This window comes from Haliotis rubra, unplaced genomic scaffold, assembly GCF_003918875.1.
Source record: "Haliotis rubra isolate DU_JTF1 unplaced genomic scaffold, ASM391887v1 Scf736, whole genome shotgun sequence".
In the NCBI taxonomy this organism is placed as follows: domain Eukaryota; kingdom Metazoa; phylum Mollusca; class Gastropoda; order Lepetellida; family Haliotidae; genus Haliotis; species Haliotis rubra.
In genome coordinates, this window is record NW_025767453.1 from 339,320 (window position 1) to 361,426 (window position 22,107).

At 38.2% G+C, this 22,107-nt stretch overlaps 1 protein-coding gene across 1 annotated transcript; it reads right to left on the bottom strand.

The window, feature by feature from the left end:
• Positions 1-918: 918 nt before the first annotated feature.
• On the bottom strand, positions 919-21,671 carry LOC124259778 (putative transporter arsB). Its single transcript, XM_046693983.1, has 3 exons — positions 21,613-21,671; positions 2,033-3,011; positions 919-1,840 (listed from the first exon to the last, which is right to left on the bottom strand). The coding sequence occupies exons 2-3, from the start codon at positions 2,952-2,954 to the stop codon at positions 1,308-1,310; spliced, it is 1,455 nt and encodes a 484-aa protein (XP_046549939.1). The 5' UTR covers positions 2,955-3,011; positions 21,613-21,671; the 3' UTR covers positions 919-1,307.
• Positions 21,672-22,107: the final 436 nt, after the last annotated feature.

The window sequence follows — 22,107 nt, forward strand, 5'->3', positions numbered from 1 at the left end:
AGTGGAAACTATGCCAGGATACCTATAACATGACACCACCTCAATGTGTTTACCTTCGATGAACCAATTTTCATAATGCCCTTAACATCCTGAATTTCTAGGCACCATAATCTTTGCTTTGTCCATATTAACCTCCATACCAGTATGCCTGCAAAATTAGATCAAGTGCATTTAACCTTTTCTGCAACTAGAGTGCAGTATCTGCAACTCCTGACACATCATCATAAAGATGATCAACATTGACACCAATATTAACAGCTTTTCCTGCAAAAGGTTCAAGAACTGAAAAAAGCCTGTTTAAAAAAGTAATGATTAATTGAGGACTTGACGGGTACCTTAATTACACCTGAACGTATAATTGAGACCATTTGGAGTCCTAACACAAGCTACCAACTACATGGACACAAAAATATTATGAAATTTACCAGTGTTTTCAACAACCTCTAGACAATCAAACAAACTTTATGATTAATTGTATTGAACGTCTTTGCGAAATCTAGAAAAACACAATAAAATCTCCCCCGTTTCTTATGTGCAAATTTTTGTATATAACACCATTAAATGAAAAAGTATGGTCAACAGTGCTATAATTAGATGTAAATCCAGCCAGATACTCACAAATAGTATCGTTACTCTCACACCACTTCTGCAGCCAAGATGTTAAAATACAAGAAAACAATTTACAAAGTGAATCTACTAAAGAAATACCCCTATCATTACTAGCTATAGGGTCTTGCCTTTGTCCTGACTTGAAAAGAGGGCATATAATATTTGTACCCCACACAGCTGGGAAATTGCCTGTATTAGATATTTGAGCAAAAAGTAATGTAAGATGTTTTACAGAGTATGGTGTTGATGATTTGATAAATTCAGCTGCTATGCCATCAGGCCCAGGAGATTTATTGTTTTTTAGCTTGGCAATGTTAGAGTTCACCTCGCGTGCAGTAATGATATCACTTTAGTGATGATCACCGAAATTACACACTGCACCTGGAATGTCACATGAAGGTAACTGCAAGTCCTGATCGCAAGACATCAGAGATAACACGTGTTTAACCCAGCCACATTGGTCAATATTAACACCTATATTAGGTGGTTTTCTGGCAGATGTTAGTCACAGCCAAGGCGTTTTAGGGTTCTTGCCTACTTGACAACAATAGCCAAACATAAGGACAACTTTAGGGCGTATGAAATAGTGTGTATAAAAACTAGCAGCACATGCGGCAAATTATCCAGCATCATGACCTCTTTGTGCATTTGCTTGTAATACTAACATGTTTGTTCAATGAACATACAATCCCGAGTTGTTATATCTGTAAGAGTCCATAGATGACAAATATGCCTTGTGTGGTAATAATAAGAGTCGTAATGAAGCCATATTTGAAGAACGCCCCGAACGTAAGAGAAACATTCAGAGTCTGCTTCGCTTTCTGTGCTACAATTATGTTTGCCACGCTGCCGAAGAGTGTGAGGTTCCCAGCGATGGTAGAGCACCACGCAAGGTATAGTACAAAATCCAGCTGATTGGCACACGGTTGCAACTGCTCCAAAATGATAATCGTCAAGGGTACGTTGCTGAAAACATTAGATCCAAAGATTACAAACACCGCAAATATTGCAATGCTCTTGGCGTCATCAATAGGACGACCAGCTAAGCCTATGGCCTTCCACACATAGCGTGGTACTCGCGTGGCGTTTACCCCGCCCAACCATACGAAAATACCGAAGAACATGAGGATGACGTTCCAGTCTACTTTCATTATGAGGTGACTTGGGTTGGTCTTGTTCAATGCAACATCTGCTGCCATTATTAACGCAGATGCCGCCATTGGAAGAATACCTGAACACCAAAAGAAAAGAATTATATGTCATTAAACATGTCAATGTTAAGTTAAGACACAGATCAGTTACAACCCGAAGACAATGTCTCATTCATGGAACATATCTAGTGATAAATGCTTTTATTCTCTGTTTTATAACTCTTCTCTCTAGCGTGTACATTTGTTAGCTTGTAAAGCGAAACCATACAAACCCATGTCAAAACGGAGCTCGTCTGTCTTAACAAACAGAAGCACCAACATGATGACCAGAAGTAAGGGTGGCAGCAAAAAGAAGACGCGGCTACTTCCCCGTTCATCTTTCTCTGATGGCAACACACCATGTACCTCTTCTGCTACAGGGACCTGCTGTGCACAGCAGCTAGTGGAAGCATTCAGCCTGGAGTGAACAATCAGGAAGGCCAGGTTGAGGAGGTAGCCCAAGATGGCCGGTATTCCGAGGTACGTCACGCTGCGCTTGAGATTAAGCTGACTTTTAAGGTATACAGTGTTCTCGGTTGTTGACGCTATGAGTGCTATCTGAGGATTACCGAATATGGTTATGACACTTCCAAGGTTTGCTGATGTTGAAATAGATAGTAAAAGGGTTTCCAGCTCGACACTTGATCTTTCCTGTGAACACCAATGCTTTAGAATCAACGGTGTCAGTATGACACATGCAGCGTCGTTAGTAAACAACGCAGCCACAAAGAAGGACAACATCGTGACTCTCCATAAATAGCTGGGGAAGGATATATCTTTCTTCAGCACCTTATTAATCAAAGTTTGAATGATTTGTTCCCTTTCAAAGTACTGGGATATAATCATCATACCAAGGAGAAGGAATATTGTCCGCATGTTGCCGTCTTCTCCTATAATGTCATAGAAGTCTCCCTGGGACAGGACGGTGGTCGCCACCATGAGCACGGCCCCCAGGAGGATGGCGGAGCTGGCACCGATTGGGAAACAGCTAAACTCGAAAAGAACAAAGGGCAGGATGAGTAAAAACACAAGTGAGCCTGCCACCACTTTGTATGTGTCGTTTAGAGAGTAGTCCAGCTGGGGTAGAGATTCATTCAACGTGTTACTGTTAAATGCATTGCAGTTTATAGCGACGAGGTCGAACGACGATGCCATGGTCTATAACTTCTGGCTACAGTCTTCAATACAGTTTACAACCGAGGTTTGGGATATCTGAAAATAACAAAAAATACATAAAACCATTTCCAAATTAGCGACACTTGAAGACTGTTTGGTGAAGTTCAAAGACAAGCTGTGCTATAGTTTAATGTCACGATGTTATTTACAAACTGAAACGCAGAGGTACACACAACTAATTCAAGAAATTATTTAACGTCCACATAGGTTGAATTACTTTATGAGGTGATTTGCAAATGAAACGCACATGATGACCCAGAAAGTTTTAGGGTTACAATGAAAACCGGCACAAATCTCCGCAGAATGCCTGTACACTAGTCTGTCCTTCGGATGTTTCCAGGCCAGGCATCCAATCCGCACTTGCTAGGGAGATAAGACGGGTCGTAAGAGGAACCCGAATCAATCTCGTGTCACTGTTCCATAGGTTCAGGCAGCCTTCTAGAAACTTCTCGAACGGTCACGATGATTTTACTTTTTACTCTGTAGTACTCTGCGCGGTTGCTAAAATCAACTCGATCCTCACTCCTTCATTATTTGTGAGATCAATCAGCAAAGATTTCATAATACCTGCGTCAGAAAGTATTAGCAATAAAGAAGTGTAAAGTGTAATTTAGATGCCTCCTCAATGCTATGCAATACGTATACATAGACAATACAATATATATATGTATATGTATATATATAAATGTATGTATATGTATGTATATATATATAAGAAGAAGTTTCTGAAATAATCACACGACACGGATCTCCTCCAACATTAACATAATCCGTTTAACTGTAATCACTTCTCCCTGAAGATAAAAGTGAAACATGTTGGAGAAGATCCGTGTCGTGTGATTATTTCAGAAACTTCTTCTATATATGTACTACTGTACGCTCGGTATTCTCGTCACTTTCTTTATATATATATATATATATATATATATATATATATATATATATATATATATATATATATATATATATATATATATATATATATATCACATAGATAAATAAAAACAGAATGCCTTTTTCTCCAACATGTTTGGTTCTTTACTCTTCAGGGAGATTGTAGCAGTTACAGGATGACGTCATTACATCTATATTGTGACGTCACAATATGGACAACATTCTAGAACGACAAGGTCACAGCTTGCAATGGTTTAACATTGGTTTGAACTTGTCTATGAACTAGTGTTCTTTTAAAATTCGTTTTACTTTGTCCGAATTTTTGAACTTGATAAAAAGGAAATATTATAAATTTAACATCGTTTCCTTTCGCACAGACATCTAGATGTTCACTCAGCGGGATACATTGGGTTTCAGGACACTTTATTTGTTGTTTGTGGACACGAACCCGGGCTCTTAAATTTTCTGATTGACCAATATACTGTTCATTACAGCCTGTGCATGTTATGACATATATAATAATTATGTTTTTGGAAGAGTAGTCAAAATTCTGTTGTTACATAGAATTCTCCGCGTTACAGAGTGTCCTTCAACAATATGTCGACACGTTCCACAGTTACCTCTGTTGCATCTAGCTAGACACAGTAGGATTTGATAAATTCTGTTTCTTTAAAATAAATTTGGCTTTTGTTAGTATCTTTTTAAGATTCCGATTTTGTCTTGTGCTATTTATTATTTTTCTAGATTTCAGCATTGATTTCAGTTTTTCATCTTGTTCTAAGATGCACATATTTGTTTTTATGTTCTGGAACGCATTTGGGTTCAACGGATTAAGTAAGCAATTACTTTTACCTCATTGGTTTGTTTCATCGTTCCTGTCAAAGGATCTTCTCTATTAAGCTGTGAAGCTTTATTTATTCAAGAGATTTAACAAGAGATTTTGGACTGACTGACTGAGTTTGGTTTTACGCCGTTTTTAGCAATATTCCAGCAACATCACGGCGGGGGACACCAGAAATAGGCTTTACTCATGTGGGGATTCGAACCCGGGTCTTCGGCGTGACGAGCCAACGCTTTAACCACTAGGCTACCCCACCGCCCCAGAGATTTTGGATATTCCCGTAATAGTAAAAACATCTTAAGTCCATTCAGTCTTTGATTACGGGTGTCCTGGTTTGAAACTATTGTACATATTCTTCGTGCCAGGTTATATGGAAGACTTCTTTTAGTGTGGCTCGGATGACAGGATTTGAAGTTTAAATATTGTTTCGTATCTGTAGGTTTGTAGAAGATATCTGTGTCCCATTTCCGCCCCGATTTGATGACCATTGTGTCTAAGAAAGCCATTTTAGTTTCATCTGCCTCCATAGTGAAAACAAGATTTTCGTCCATGCTATTTAATAGTTCGTAAAATGTATTAAGTTTCTCCTCAGAAAATGGCCAAATTATGAAGCAGTCGTCTAGAAATCTTTTCCAATTATCCATGAACAAATGGGCAACATCCTCTCCAAGAATTTGACTGATTTTATGCTTGAACTTTTCCTCCAGATAACCTAGGACAAGCGTCGCATAAGTCGGCGCCATTTTGGTTCCCATGGCTGTTCCTTTAATCTGTTTATAGTACTTATCGTCAAAAAAGAAAATAATGTTTTTTAAGATGAATTCAACGCTTTCCAAAATGAATGATTTTGAAATTCTCTCAGGTATGTGTTCTTCACAACGGTTTAACCAATAATCCAACGTTTTAATTCCCAGGCTATGTGGGATATTTGAATACAAATTTGTTACGTCAAAAGTTACAAGTTTGCTTGTTTCATTAACGTCTTCTGGTAAAGAGGAAAGGAAATGCATGGTGTCACGAGTAAAACTTTTAACATTTGATGAGATTGGTTTCAATAAAATATCAATGAAATTACTGAGTCTATGTGTAGCACACGCTGGGCCTGCAATTATAGGTCGGAGTTTCAAATCTCCCGGGTGTTCCATCTCAACATAGCTGCTTTTAGCACTTTCACAATGTCTTATGATCTCCTTACTTTTATGAATTTTGGGTAAGCCATAGAAATTGCTCGATTTGCAGTCAAAATGTGTTATATAATTAAGTTCATTTGATGTGAGCTCTTCTGAGTACTGACTGGTTAGGTTCTTTAATTTCCGAAGTACACTGTCTGACTCTTTTTCACTGCACGGGACATAAGTACCTTTGTCCAGGAGTAAGTCCATTGCCATGTGTTTGTAGTTCGTTGAATCCATTAATACTGTTGCTCCGCCTTTGTCAGCTTCTTTTATTATGATGTTCGGCCAAAGAGTTTAAAGAATCTCTCTGTTTGCTGGTTATATTAGAGTGTTTCTTGCTTGCGTTAGGAATTATTGGATAACTGTTTATTTGATCCACAAAATTATCCAAATGTTTGTTTTGTCCCTTTTTGGCGCACCAAAAACTTTTATTTCTAACTAGGGATTCCTCCCCATTTTCACACTCGAAAAAGTATTCCTCATTTCGAAATTTTCTGCAGAATTCAGTTAAGTCTTCTTTCACTTCATTGCAGTTACTTGATTTTGGGGTAGGTGTAAATTTGAGTCCCCTATTTAATATTGTAATTTCATCTTCCGTTAAAGGGCGCCTGGACAAGTTAAATATCTTTATGTCTACTGTCTTTGGTTTTTCATTTTCCTTCTTTTCTTCACATTCCAAGTGTTGAATAAAAAAGGATTTTCAGTGTTGTAGTTTGTGTGGCTTTGTGAGGGGAATACATCAGTTTTACCTTGATTTCGCGGCACTGGTTTCTGATTTGTGTATTCCTCCTGGTGTTTTCTCTGCTGGTATGGAACTCCATACTGGAAGTGAACATTACTGTTATTTGTCAGTATCCTTCCATTCTTGGTCTTGCTTCCGATAAATGTAACTGATCTGGATTTCGAATTGTGGTGGACTGACTCACGAAGTTTGGATTTTCCTTCATGTTTGTTTGATTTAGATTTCAGCCACGGATTATCAGCGTAGATTTTGGAAGAAAATTCTTGTTCGTACTTCTTCAGCCATGAGAGATTTTTATCCCATCTGTTATAAGAATTGATTTCTTCTTTCTCGCATTGTTGCTGCCATTGTTTGAATAATGTGTCGGCTGTTGTGCCCTGTGTAGTTTTGTTGATTTCTTATTTCATCATTCTATCTATGTCAGCAACGCTTTCCTGTTGGCCAGCTGATCTCATCTTCATTAGTTCTATCTCCGTTTGCATGTAGGTGAATGCTTGCATCTCTCTCTTTCTCCTTTGTTCTGCAGATTCGCCAGGAATCTCCTTTATTTTGAATTTTTCTGGTATGATTTTAGTATCATTGTCCAACCACTGTATGAGTATATCAGCACAATTGTTGTTCCTGAGGCCTTGCCAGAATAGTTTTCTTCTTTGCGTCATATATATATACTCTCCCCCAAAAAAGAAACGCATATAGGAATTTCAACTGTATTTTTATGTTTATTTTGAAACATCTTGTAGGCTTTATGAGTCAATGAAATATAGCGAAATTGCACACTGGGAATGCAGACTTATCCGTCTTTTGCACCAACCCTAGGAAAGTCAGTTTGAGTGTCACATGGAGACGTGTGGTGGAAGTCAATACCTCGTGTGACCACCGTCGGCATCCAGAACTGCACGGCATCGCCTCGGCATCGAACGAATAAGTCTAAGAATCTCGTGTTGCCCAATCGCAGCCCACTCTGTCTGTAGTGCCTGTGTGAGTTGCTGAAGTGTCTGGGGCTGAGGGTTACGGTGTCGCACCCGTCTGTCCAGGGCATCCCACAGATGTTCGATCGGGTTTAAGTCCGGTGATCTTGAGGGCCAGGGGGGGGGCACATTGATGTTGTGGTTCTGGAGGAAGTCTCTAGTGTGACGTGCTGTGTGGGGCCTGGCATTGTCCTGTTGAAACAACTCCCTCTGGCGATCAATGATTGGAAGGAGGTGTGGGCGTAGGATTTCGTCACAGTACCGTTGAGCTGTCAGGTTGCCCTGGATCATCACCAAATCACTTTTCCTACGGCAGGTGATCGCTCCCCACATCATAACACTGGCCCGGCCGAATCTGTCCACCTGGGCAACGCAAGCGTCGGCGAAACGTTCGCGTCGACGTCTGTACACCCGCATTCTTCCATCGCGTCGTTCCAATAGAAATCGTGATTCATTACTGAACCAGATTTTACGCCAAATCGGTAGGTTCCAGGCCTGAACGTTGGTGCACCATTGAACTCGATGTCGACGATGTTGTTGTCGAAGCACAGGGCCAAAATAAGGTCTTCTGGCACGTAAACCAGCCTCTCTCAACCTGTTCCTGACGGTCTGTGCAGAAAGCCTCCTCAATTCGGGTATTTGTCGAGCGGTACTGGTGGCCGTAGCTGTTCGATGACGCAGGTGATGTACCCGGATGTAGCGATCCCGCGCCGCAGTGGTCGCTCGAGGTCGCCCACTACGAGGAGCATCTGCTACCGCATTCTGCCGGCGATATCTCTCCCAGAGCCGTGAAATGGTGCTTTGGTGAACATTCATGCGTCGGGCAATTGCACGTTGAGACTGGCCAGCTTCAAGCAAACCAATGGCGATATGACGGTTGGCTTCACTTAGACGTGGCATTTTGCGTTCGTCAACAATATTCCAAACGCAGTGAATAATCGACAGACAACGATCAACCTTTTATACCCATCATTGAGACTATCTGATCCCCAACTTTCACGTGCATTGCATGTGAATTCTGTATTCTGTGACACTACACGCCGAAATTGAAAATCATGCTGTTAAATACGGGTATTTTTCGGATGGTGCGTTTTGTTGTGATGTTTCAAAATATAAACACCATAGGACTCATAAACAGAGAAAAACATTTTGTATAATGAATCACGTTTTAATTCATTGCTATTTTCATGATGCGTTTCTTTTTTGGGAGAGTATATTAACATTTTTCAATATGATATATGATCATGCGTCGGGCAATTGCACGTTGAGACTGGCCAGCTTCAAGGAAACCAATGGCGATATGACGGTTGGCTTCACTTAGACGTGGCATTTTGCGTTCGTCAACAATATTCCAAACGCAGTGAATAATCGATAGACAACGATCAACCTTTTATACCCATCATTGAGACTATCTGATCCCCAACTTTCACGTGCATTGCATGTGAATTCTGTATTCTGTGACACTACACGCCGAAATTGAAAATCATGCTGTTAAATACGGGTATTTTTCGGATGGTGCGTTTTGTTGTGATGTTTCAAAATATAAACACCATAGGACTCATAAACAGAGAAAAACATTTTGTATAATGAATCACGTTTTAATTCATTGCTATTTTCATGATGCGTTTCTTTTTTGGGAGAGTATATTAACATTTTTCAATATGATAAAAATGATCTTTTAAATGCAATATCATTTAACTTAAGTCAGTGCGCCGGAACATCGTTCATTCACGGGTCCTAGTCAAAATGGCCACACGTCAAAATGGCCATAAAACATCCAAGTCAAAATGGCCACCAAAAAAAGTCAAAATGGCCACAAACCCCTAGTCAAAATGGCCATACCAAAAAGTCAAAATGGCCATAGAAAAGGTCAAAATGGCCATACATTATTTTAATATTTTTTGATACTTATAACATTTTCCCATGTGGCATTATTTGATATCAAGGTGTAAAAATGACAAAAGAAGTTATATCAGACAAAATTCGATGTTTATTACACATCAACAAATCATATTTTGAACAAATAACAAGACATATATATGTAGGTTCTTTCTTCATGTACATGTACTATGTACTATGTACTACTACAAGACATCCATGTCATTCCTCCGTTTGTCAGACAGTGGGTATGTATTATCAGGCAATACTGCCGCTTTAACAAAATGCACTATAGATTAAATAAATATGTTTTTGTATGGTCGGATGAGTGCGCGGGTGGACGTGTCAAAAATTGGAACTACCGTTTGAAAGCCAAAATTAAAGAATGGGGCTATGGAAGAGGGTGTGAGTGTGAAGAATGAATGTGAGCGGGTACAGGTTACTTGTATAGGAAAGTATGTGTCTGAGTGGTATGAAGCGTTGTATAAACAAGAAGGCAGAGTGGGTAGCAATAAGTTGCGGACGTATAGAATGTTTAAAAGTGTGTATGGTTGCGAAAGCTATGTAAGTATGCAAATGTCACGCTCCTATCCATCTGCCCTTTCCAAGTTTAGATCTGGTACTGCACCCCTAAAGTTGGAAACAGGCAGATATTCAAATATAAATGTAAATGAAAGGGTGTGTTTCCAATGCATGATAAGACTGGGGATGAACGTCATGTACTGTTGGAATGTCCGCTGTACGATGATCTACGTGAAAGTTTATATGGCCATATGTGTTTCAACTATCCCAACTTCCTAGATTTATGTGATAATGAATAAATGGTTTACTATTTAAAGAACATGTTTATTTTACAGCCAAAACCTGCTTTTATATACTTCAAAAAAGAAAACATCTTTTATACGGCTAATTTCATATTGTTACTTTTATCATATATGTCACTTCTATGAAATAGTCCCTCATAACCCTTAAAGGGTGGCTCATTTTATGTATATAATGTGTGTATATATCTGTACTTTTACATGAGGTGAGACTTAAATAAAATATCTGTCAGTCTGTCTGTCCATGTAGATCAGTTACATCAAGTCAGAAACAGTTCATTACACTGGTCCAGTCGTGATCAGCTGGGCACACAAGCGGAGAATTTCCACATGGCTCAGCTTTCCGTCCTTGTAGAGACTCTGCGAATACCTCCTCACCTTTTCAGCAATGGAGCGTCCAGACTCCTGCATATTTGCCATGGCTGCTTCCTTCACCTAAAAAGTATAAGAACAATTACAATAAACACAGAGATTGACAATTAACTGATCAATTACGGCTTGATGAGTTAACGAGGTTTCACATCTTAATTAAGGTTACACAATGTATGTAATTCCATGTTGATTAGTAATTAACGAGCCAATTTAAGGATAAGTTGTCATTTTTTTAATACCTATGCTTCTTACCTTTATCTTCACTTGTGCCTCCTGAAGTTTACCAGGCTCTATGGGATGGAAGTGTGGTGAAGAGCCCTAAGTAAAGGTGTCCTGGTCACTTATTGTCATGTTATCAAAACAGTAACCAAGGATCAAAGGGTCTTGAAATAACATTTAAAAGTATTAATTAAGAAAATGCGAGAATAATTAAACAGCCCAAAGTATTACATAAGAAAAAAAACATACTCGGATCTATAATTCCAATTTTACTGAGATTTGTAATTACTTTCATTAAAGCCCGTTTACCTCTTAGTGCCAGATCACCCCCCAGATCATTAACACAATTTCTCATTTTAAACACCCAAATATTTATAAGTATTAACTGTTGTTATTGGCTCATCATTCAAAGCAGAGTTTTCGCTTCTTGCTAGTCGACCTCCCCTTCTGAAAACAACAATTTTTGTCTTATCTAAATTAATTTTCAAGCCCGAGTATTCAGAGAAATTATACAAAATATTAAGCTGATTTTGTAACCCAGGAATTGTATCAGACACAAGAACGATGTCGTCTGCAAACATAAGTAATAAAATTTCTAATCAGTTAGGAAATAACTGTATACCATATTTACCATATTTTGATAATTCATCTGATAATTCATAATCTCAAAGTATCAATTAAGAGAGCATTTCAAGAACAATACTCATTAATATGAAAAAAATAATGTATGGCCATTTTGACTTTTTCTATGGCCATTTTGACTTTTTGGTATGGCCATTTTGATCAGGGTTGTGCCATTTTAACTTTTTCTATGGCCATTTTAACTTTTTCTATGGCTGTTTTGACTGGGGGTTGTGGCCATTTTAACTAGGGTCAGTGTGGCCATTTTTTCGTGTTGCCATTTTGACCTGTTCCCTCATTCACAACTGACGTGTGTCTAGTGACGGGCGATGGTGTAGTGTTGAAAAACACTTTGGCCCAAACCTGTCAATTTTTGGGAAAGTCAACGGTTAAAAGTTGGGAAATCTAAAAGACAACCATCCCACGAATACATCTAAAACACGTTTTCTGTCAAGAAACTCAATAAGTTTGAAGATTTAACATTTTGTTCTGTGGAAGTCGTGTTACAGTCACGTCATTGGTCGCAGTAGAGTACAGCAGTTCCAAGAAGGATAGCACTAGTCGGAATCCGAGTCAATGGGAAGAATATGCCTCTTTGGAGCAGATGGTCGACTCACAGAGGAGTCATTCGAGATGTTGAAGTGGAATAAAATGGACCTGAGAATATGTATGTACAGAATGAAGATTTACGTCATGCGACAAAGACTGTGACGTCATGGTAGCAGCCTGATGCTGAGGATGAGTGGGCAGAGTGGTGGAGTTACAAGGGTTTGACAACAATTTATTGATGGACTGATGTTGTTTCTCATTAACTGAAGAGTAACTGTTTAATGATTGAACATTTGTGCCTGGTTCTATGGCATGGACGCCGTGGCTGACGCACTTGTCACACTTTCAGGTAACACCTTAAGTTGGTATCTTGCTGCTTCTATTTCCCCGAATTCAGTTTTAATATCAAACAGGTTGTAGGAATTCAAGGTCTGTAGTATTCTTATCACTCTTCCTATTAGATCACCATCAACTTTAACTAGGTCATTGACTTTGAGCGGGGTTAGCCTAATGGCGGCCACATTTGTTGCAAACGATGCAAACGATTGTTGTTGTTGTTTTTTTTAAATGTTATTTATTTTGAAAAGTCTACTATTTATAACGCAATATATGTTCAAGTACACCACTCACTTCCTTTCCATTACATCAGCCTGTACTTGTACCCTCATTCCTCTCAATAGCCATCAATCACATATATAGAGATCCCCTTCTTCTCATATGTCTCCCCTAAGCATCCACTCATTGTCCTTCAGGGCCTCTACAGTCATCACCGTCCGGCACCATCCAAACTCTCAGTGAGATCTTCCACATTCTACGGGGCGGTGGGGTAGCCTAGTGATTAAAGTGTTGGCTCGTCACGCCGAAGACCCGTGTTCGAATCCCTACATGGGTACAATGTGTGAAGCCCATTTCTGGTGTTCCCCGCTGTGATGTTGCTGGAATATTGCTAAAAGAGGCGTAAAACCAAACTCAGTCAGTCAGTCTACATTCTACTAAGTGAGTTTGGGATAATTTGTGTAAAGTTCTAGTTTTTTTCGAGTTGCGTTAACATAACATGTATTCTGGTATGCATAGCCGCAACACATCCGGCAGGTTGATGTGTATCTGCCTGCAGCTGGCATGGGCAGCACATGCGTTGCCTGGCTCCATCCCTATAAAGGGAGTAGCTTAACAGTACTCCTAGTCTTTAGACGACTGGTTCACCAGAGGTGAGGACGCTTACTTCGGGTCCTGGTAATGCAGACCAAGTAGATAGGCTTTTGGTGGCTATTTTTCGTATTCCTGGAACTTTGAACTCAACGTCTGGAATGCCTTTTGCATAGGGAATTAATGTATTATTTTTGAATGTGCAAAAAAACTCCAAAGAAATAATCATAGATTTTAGAAAAGCTGAGTTAACAATAAGTAAGCTGTAAGTATTGAAGATAATGAAATAGAAAGAGTAATTGAATACAAATACATATACTTGAGTACTATCTTAGTTTGAAAGGTCTCTGGACCGAAAACAAAGAGTAAATATATAAGAAAGGACAACAACGCTTGCATTTTTTGTGGAAGTTGAAACATTTTAAAATGGACCAAACTATCATGATGTTATTTTGCAAAACCTTTATTCAAAGTGTCATAACCTTTAATTTCTTGAGTTGATTCGGGAACCTGTCTGTCCAGAATATAAGTAAACTCTCAAAACTTATAAACACTGCGTCTAAAATGATTGGTTCCTACCGAAAGTATCGGCAGTTATTATGAGCAGCAAATTTAAAAAAAAGGCAAACAAAATTTTAAGTGATCCTACTCACATACTTTTTTCGGAATATTCATCATTATATTCTGGACGCAAGCTGCGTATGCCGACTTTTAGAGCAAACAGGGTTCGCCACTCATTTGTTTCAGCCAGTATTAGATTCAATGAATTCAATAAATTCAATGAATGACTTGTCTTCCAACTGTCCAAATTCTAGTCAATATCAATGTATGTGTACTAAATTGATGTATTTATATCCTGATTATTTTAAACAATAGTTTTATGATTATCATTTGCAATGTTATATTTGGCTGCTTTATGAAAGAAGAAACTGGAGAACTGCAAATGATGCAAAACAAATTTCCCTTGGGGTAATAAAGAAATATTATCTTATCTTATCTTATTTATTTTTGGACATAAGCTCTGAAATCAGAGTCATGTCTCGTTAGGGGTAGGTCTTATGTGCTAGGGGTTAGATTGCTAAGGGTTCGGTTGCTAGGTATATTGGGATGTTAGGATTTTAGGGTGTTATGTTGATGGGTTCATCGCTAATGGGTTGAGTGGTTAATTAAGAAGATTAAAAGTTAGACTTTTTAATTAAATTTAGGGTTTAGGGAAGTCTGTGAGGTTTTGAATGTCTTGAAATGTGAGAATTTCACTGTATTGAGTTGACGTTTTGTGAATAAGTTATTGAGTTTCTCTGTTCTGTTTGTTATGTTTTTACCAGCATTGAGGCCTGATTCATAGAACCTATACACTTGAAGTTGGCTACCTTAAGATCATCATAAAAATACACAACGTCCTGTAGGTCCTATATCATACACCATTCTCTTCCCACAGAAGTTACTCAAGTCATATCTTCCCACGTAACCTCTGTTTTAATACGGCCATATTTCCCGGTTCTCGTAAAATCCCCTTGCGGCCAAAATTCGCAACCCGAATTATCTCCCTTCTTTCTATCCAATCAGAACACGTGTTACATCGACTTAGATCCAATATGGCGACCGCGATGGAGTTAGTTGATCAATATGCGAAGGACAGATTCGGTATTTCATGTTTAACTGAAAATCAGAAACTAGCAATAGAAAGTGGGGCCACATAGAAGAGGGTGAGAGGTACTAGTTTTTCCGAAGCATGCGGAAATTACCGAGGCTTTGCGAATGATTGCTTTTGAAACAACGTCGCTGATTGCACAACTAAATCTGATTGCAACCAGTCACGAATCCTGAACAGGCGCGCTATGAAAGGGCCGTATTAGAACAGATGTTACGTGGGAAGATATGACTTGAGTAACCTCTGTGGGAAGAGAGGGACCTTACACTAGCCAATTGTCACCTGGCAGAGAAGCCTATTACTATAAAATAACCTTAATGTAAGCTTTATCCACAGCGGCTTACATTCATGGTGATAGATGCGGTGTCAGCCCGATCTTTCGACAAATGAAAAATAGGATGTCGCTCTCTGTTTTAATTGGTGTGTTAATTCCGAGAACACTGGGCGTGAAGTCACTCATGTAGAACATCATCTCCCTTTCCCCGGACTGTTGACAAGTAATTTGGACGGATTATTTGTTGTTGTCGACAGTCCGGGAATAAACCATAGATTCACACGACTGACCTGACTGCGTACTGAACTGAACTTGTAACTCCTGCATGCACAAGGCTGCCGGTAGGTCAGGAGTATACACGGTGTGGGCGCTAGTGCAAACGTACAGTTGCATCGTTATAATAAGCACATGTGTCGGTCATAATATACATAGGAGAAGAGTGTCATGTCACATGTCACAGGACAACAGTCTGTCTGTCATGATGTACAACAGAAAAGTGTGCCTGTCATATTATTCGCAGGATAATAGTGTGTCTGTTATAATATGCACATAGGGAAACAGTGCATCAGTCATGTTAGACGTATGACAACAGTTTGTCATTATATACATAGAAGAGTGTCCCTGGCATGATATACCAGTGGCAACAGTGTGCATTCCATAACATACGTAGACGGGGTAGTCAGGTCAGTAGTGCACAGGACAACAGTGTACGTGAGTCTCATGATAAGCACGGGATGGTATGTCGGTCATGATTTACACAGCGCAAAAGTGTGTCGGTCACGATGTACATAGAATGTCGTTTTGTCGTAATGCAGGCTGGAAAAGAGTTATGATATACACCTGACAACAATGTGCCTGACAAAATAAACACATGACAAAACATGTCATTACATGCACAATGCAACAGTTTCTCTGTCATCATATACAAAGTACAACAGTGTGTCTGTCATGATATATACAATGCAACAGTGTGTCTGTCATGATCTATACAACACAACAGTGTGTCTCTCATGATATATACAATGCAACAGTGTGTCTGTCATGATCTATACAATACAACAGTGTGTCTGTCATGATATACACAGTATTACAGTTTGTCTATCATGATATACACTATACAACAGTGTCTGCCATGATATACACAATACAACAGTGTCTGTCATGATATATACACTCCAACAGTTTGTCTATCATGATATACACAATACAACAGTGTGTCTGTCATGATATATACAATACATCAGTGTGTCTGTCATGATATATACAACACAACAGTGTGTCGTTCATGATATACACAACACAACAGTGTGCCTGTCAAGACATACTCAATACAACAGTGTGTATGTTATGACATACACAATAAAACAGTGTGCCTGTCATGATATACACAGTACAACAGTGTGTCTGTCAGGATATACGCAATACAACATTGTATCTGTCATGATATATACTATACAACAGTTTGTCTATCATGATATACACAATACAACAGTGTGTCTGTCATGATATATACAATACAACAGTGTGTCTGTCATGATATATACAACACAACAGTGTGTCTCTCATGATGTGCACAATACAACTGTGTGCCTGTCAAGACATACTCAATACACCAGTGTATGTTATGACATACACAATACAACAGTGTGCCTGTCATGATATACACAATACAACAGTGTGTCTGTCATGCTATACACAATACAACATTGTATCTGTCATGATATATACAATACAACAGTTTGTCTATCATGATATACACAATACAACAGTGTCTGTCATGATATATACAATACAACAGTTTGTCTATCATGATATACACAATACAACTGTGTCTGTCTTGCTATACACAATACAACTGTGTCTATCATGATATATACAGTACAACTGTGTGTCTGTCTTGCTATACACAATACAACAGTGTCTATCATGATATATACAATTCAACTGTGTGTCTGTCTTGCTATACACAATACAACTGTGTCTATCATGATATATACAGTACAACTGTGTGTCTGTCTTGCTATACACAATACAACAGTGTCTATCATGATATATACAATACAACTCTGTGTCTGTCTTGCTGTACACAATACAACATTGTGTCTGTCATGATATATACAATACAACTGTGTGTCTGTCTTGCTATACACAATGCAACAGTGTCTATCATGATATATGCAATACAACAGTGTGGCTGTCATGATATACACAATACAACAGTGAGTCTATCATGATATATACAATACAACAGTGTCTATCATGATATATACAATACAACTGTGTGTCTGTCTTGCTATACACAATACAACTGTGTCTATCATGATATATACAGTACAACTGTGTGTCTGTCTTGCTATACGCAATACAACAGTGTCTATCATGAGATATACAATACAACTGTGTCTGTCTTTCTATACACAATACAACAGTGTCTATCATGATAATACAATACAACTGTGTCTGTCTTCCTATACACAATACAACAGTGTCTATCATGATATATTCAATACAACTGTGTGCCTGTCAAGACATACTCAATACAACAGTGTGTATGTTATGACATACACAATACAACAGTGTGTCTGTCACGATATATACAATACAACAGTATGTCTGTCATGATATACACAATATAACATTGTGTCTGTCTTGCTACACACAATACAACAGTGTCTATCATGATATATACAATACAACTGTGTGTCTGTCATGATATATACAATACAACAGTTTGTCTATCATGATATATACAATACAACAGTGTGTCTATCATGATATATACAATACAACAGTTTGTCTATCATGATATATACAAGACAACAGTTTGTCTATCATGATATATACAATAAAACTGTGTGTCTGTCATGATATATACAATACAACTGTGTGTCTGTCTTGCTATACACAATACAACAGTGTCTATCATGATATATACAATACAACAGTGTGTCTGTTATGATACATACAATACAACAGTGTGTCTATCATGATATATACAATACAACAGTTTGTCTATCATGATATATACAATACCACTGTGTGTCTGTCTTGCTATACAGAATACAACAGTGTCTATAATGATACGTACAATACAACAGTGTGTCTGTTATGGTATACACAAGACAGCAGTGAGTCTGCCATGATTACGCAGCGTAATGATGTGAACAGCAATCCATCATGGTGGTAGGGCGGCCCTCCTGCACGTGGCAGATGCACTGAGGGGATTCCGATATCGACAGGTGATTCTGCAACACAGCGTCACTCAAGACATTTCGTCAGCTGTGGGCTGTTCCAGCACGACAACGACAGACAAAGTGTTGTTTGTTTCAACGGCGCCACAACGTCAAGACATCACCTTGGCCTGCCCGTTCGCCGGATGTTCCCTCAATCCAACATCTATGGGATGATATTACGGCACTGTTGAGCAACGTTTGATTGCTTCCATGAGTCGTTACTGTCAAGCTGTGATCAGGACGCATGTTGGCCATAGCAGATAATACCTATGCCACTCGCATGCATAGGGGTTCCCTGAGATTTCGTTTATAGCAAGTCTAGTGTTGGCCATAGCAGATAATACCTATGCCACTCACATGCATAAGGGTTCCCAGAGATATTGTTTATAGCAAGTCTAGTGTTGGCCATAGCAGATAATACCTATGCCACTCACATGCATAGGGGTTACCAGAGATATTGTTTATAGCAAGTCTAGTGTTGGCCATAGCAGATAATACCTATGCCACTCACATGCATAGGGGTTCCCAGATATATTGTTTATAGCAAGTCTAGTGTTGGCCATAGCAGATAATACCTATTGCACTCACATGCATAGGGGTTCCCAGAGATTTCGTTTATAGCAAGTCTAGTGTTGGCCATAGCAGATAATACCTATGCCACTCACATGCATAGGGGTTCCCATAGATATTGTTTATTGCAAGTCTAGTGTTGTCCCCATCCCATTCTATGGTCTTTTGTTGCTGAAATCATGTGTACCAATTTTGGTTCTAAACTTTGAATGTCTGTATCAAGCTGTTTTAAGAGTATACACATGGTTATCATGTGCTTCTCAACACAAACACAGGATAACAGTATAACCATCGCCGCGGTGTGGCTGTTGTGAATACACAAAGGTCAGCTGTATCGATGTAGCTTGGTTTACTGATGTAGGTTGACCTGGGCTACGTCACAATGACGACGAGATAGTAGGGGAATTAACTTAAACCATAAAACCGAGAATGAATGAATGAATGAATGAATGAATGAATGAATGAATGAATGAATGAATGAATGAATGAATGAATGAATGAATGAAATGAATGAATGAATGAATCTCTTTATTTCCTCCAGATTATATTCCGAAGATCATTATAAACATGTACATGAAATATTTACAGCAACATAATCACAACAATATATTCACAACACCTTCATATAGTCATATATATGTACAAAGAAAAGATGAAAGGTCTAGAATGCACAGTTTAGTGAGGGAAGCAAGGAATATAGGTATTTACAGAAGAGGACAATCATACATCTCCATGACATTTCATCAATATCGTTAATAACTAGTAGTTCACCCCCAGAAAATAGTGATAACATTTCATCTTCAGATAATAATTCTATTTGTACATAAACATCCACATCAAAGAGATCTATAAGTTTTGAAAAGAAATTATTTCTGTTGTACATATAGTGTTCACAGTGTAGAATTACATGGCAGTCATAATCATTACAATATCTTTTGCAGAGTTCACAATGTTTTGCGAATTTTCCCCTTGAGCTGATTTGTACACAAAACTGTAATATATCTTTAAACTGTGGGTAAAAATACATCAAACAATACAATCTATGTACACCAAAGAAATTGTGGGTCAAGCGATATCTATTCATATCGTGCCTTACACACACTTGAGAAACCCATCGTTCAGTTTCAGATTTATTTATACAATTAATAGTTATTCTTCGCCATGACGATTTACATGGAAACCTTCCAAAATCGAGATAGTCACTAAGATAATTGAAGAGATTGTATTTTAAACTGGTTTGAATAAGTGTGTCACATATACTGTGTAAGAAGGCTGCAGAGTCCCTTAGAGTCTTTATTCGTAGCAGAGTGAGAAGTTACGTATACACGTATAGAGAGATTTCAAACAATAACTATACACTTGAGATAAAGTAAATTACTAACAATTAAGTGTAACATTACCAACATATCAACAGTATTGTTATTTAGGCAAAGATGTACGATTATGTTGGCAGACTTTAAATGACTGGTTTATCATTACTACAAATACGGCAATACAATGGACATGACAAGACTTTATGGATGATCCACTTCTTTATTTTAACAATGGCGACGTTTCGGTATAGATGCTTATACCGTTTTCAAGCATATGGGGAATGAAGGGGTACACCAGTTTATATACAAGATAAGATAAAGAGATGACAATAACAAGGGTGGAAACAAAGCATGAAAGAAAGTTACATGATGAGCTACAATAGCATGATGATGAGCTAAGATAACATAAATGAGATGAGTGGGATTACCAAGACAATTAGTGACAGTTACAAATTGTCTTGGTAATCCCCAACTTAATCGTACATCTTTTGCCTAAATAACAATACTGTTGTTATGTTGCTAATGTTACACTTAATTGTTAGTAATTTACTTTATCTTCCGTAAGTTAAGTTTAACTTACAGTCACTAATTGTCTTGGTAATCCCACTCATCTCATTTATGTTATCTTAGCTCATCATCATGCTATTGTAGCTCATCATGTAACTTTCTTTCATGCTTTGTTTCCACCCTTGTTATTGTTACCTCTTTATCTTATCTTGTATATAAACTGGTGTACCCATTCATTCCCCATATGCTTGAAAACGGTATAAGACTCTATACCGAAACGTCGCCATTGTTAAAATAAAAACTGAATCATCCCTAAAGTCTTGTCATTTCTATACCTACGACTTCTAGAATGCCACTCAAACAAATCACGGTAATACAATTACAAAGTAAATTGTGTCTGATACTAGACAGGGATCTTATTCTAGCGTATGTCACACAGGAACTGTTAACGATTCCATTTACGGCATTCTAGCGTTACTGATGTATTTACATATACATGTATTTTACATATACTGTAATATTTCAATGCCGTAAACGCTTACCCAAATAATAGACGTAGCATAGAAATTCACATGACCCGGTATGTACGTGAGGTTAGCAGCGGGTATTTACCACACTGTACTCGTACTCATACTATGTAATTAACTGACTATCTATCACTTGGCATATCAGCAGTTAATGTATGATTGAACTAATATACTAATATCTACATATATAAACGTACTATTTGCATCATCCTTGCTTGTTTTATGATGAACTATATAGACGTATGGTTAAAGCTGTGAAAATTAGTACACATAAGTGGAGTTCATATGATACGATATATCTTCAATACCTTAACTAATCAAATAATACAGTCTTACCTTAAAAACCGAGAGAAGGCTGCTGAGTCCTTTGGAGTCTTTATTCGCAGTGCTCAGAGTGAAGTATATGCTGCTGGACTCGGTATATACAGGGACTGTGGAATATCTAAGTTACTTAATATTATAATGATCGAACATCTGGTGTATCAATTACAATCATCATTTACATCACTATGTATCTGACGTTATACATTTTTAATGACAATGCGCTCGGCCATGCACAGCATGTTACAGCCTTAGGCAGCTTGACGGTACTGCATAATTCAGAGTTACTGATATGTGACGGTCCGTAACGTGAACGGCAAGTCCCTTACTTTATCGTAAGAAATATATATTAAAATTGTGCTGATCGTTTAATACATGTACAATATTGATGCAAACACGCAACTTATTATCGAAATATGATGACCATTATTTTGGATTAATTATAGTGATTTTAAGACTATGACAATATCCCTCCGCTGTGGGAAGCTTTTGATTGCAAAAGCAAAACAT

Excerpts from the sequence above, each read along its gene's own strand:
- LOC124259778 (XM_046693983.1), bottom strand. The coding sequence starts at position 2,954 with ATGGCATCGTCGTTCGACCTCGTCGCTATAAACTGCAATGCATTTAAC. Across the intron at positions 1,841-2,032 it reads CGAGCTCCGTTTTGACATGG|GTATTCTTCCAATGGCGGCA; the intron begins GTTTGTATGGTT and ends TTTGGTGTTCAG.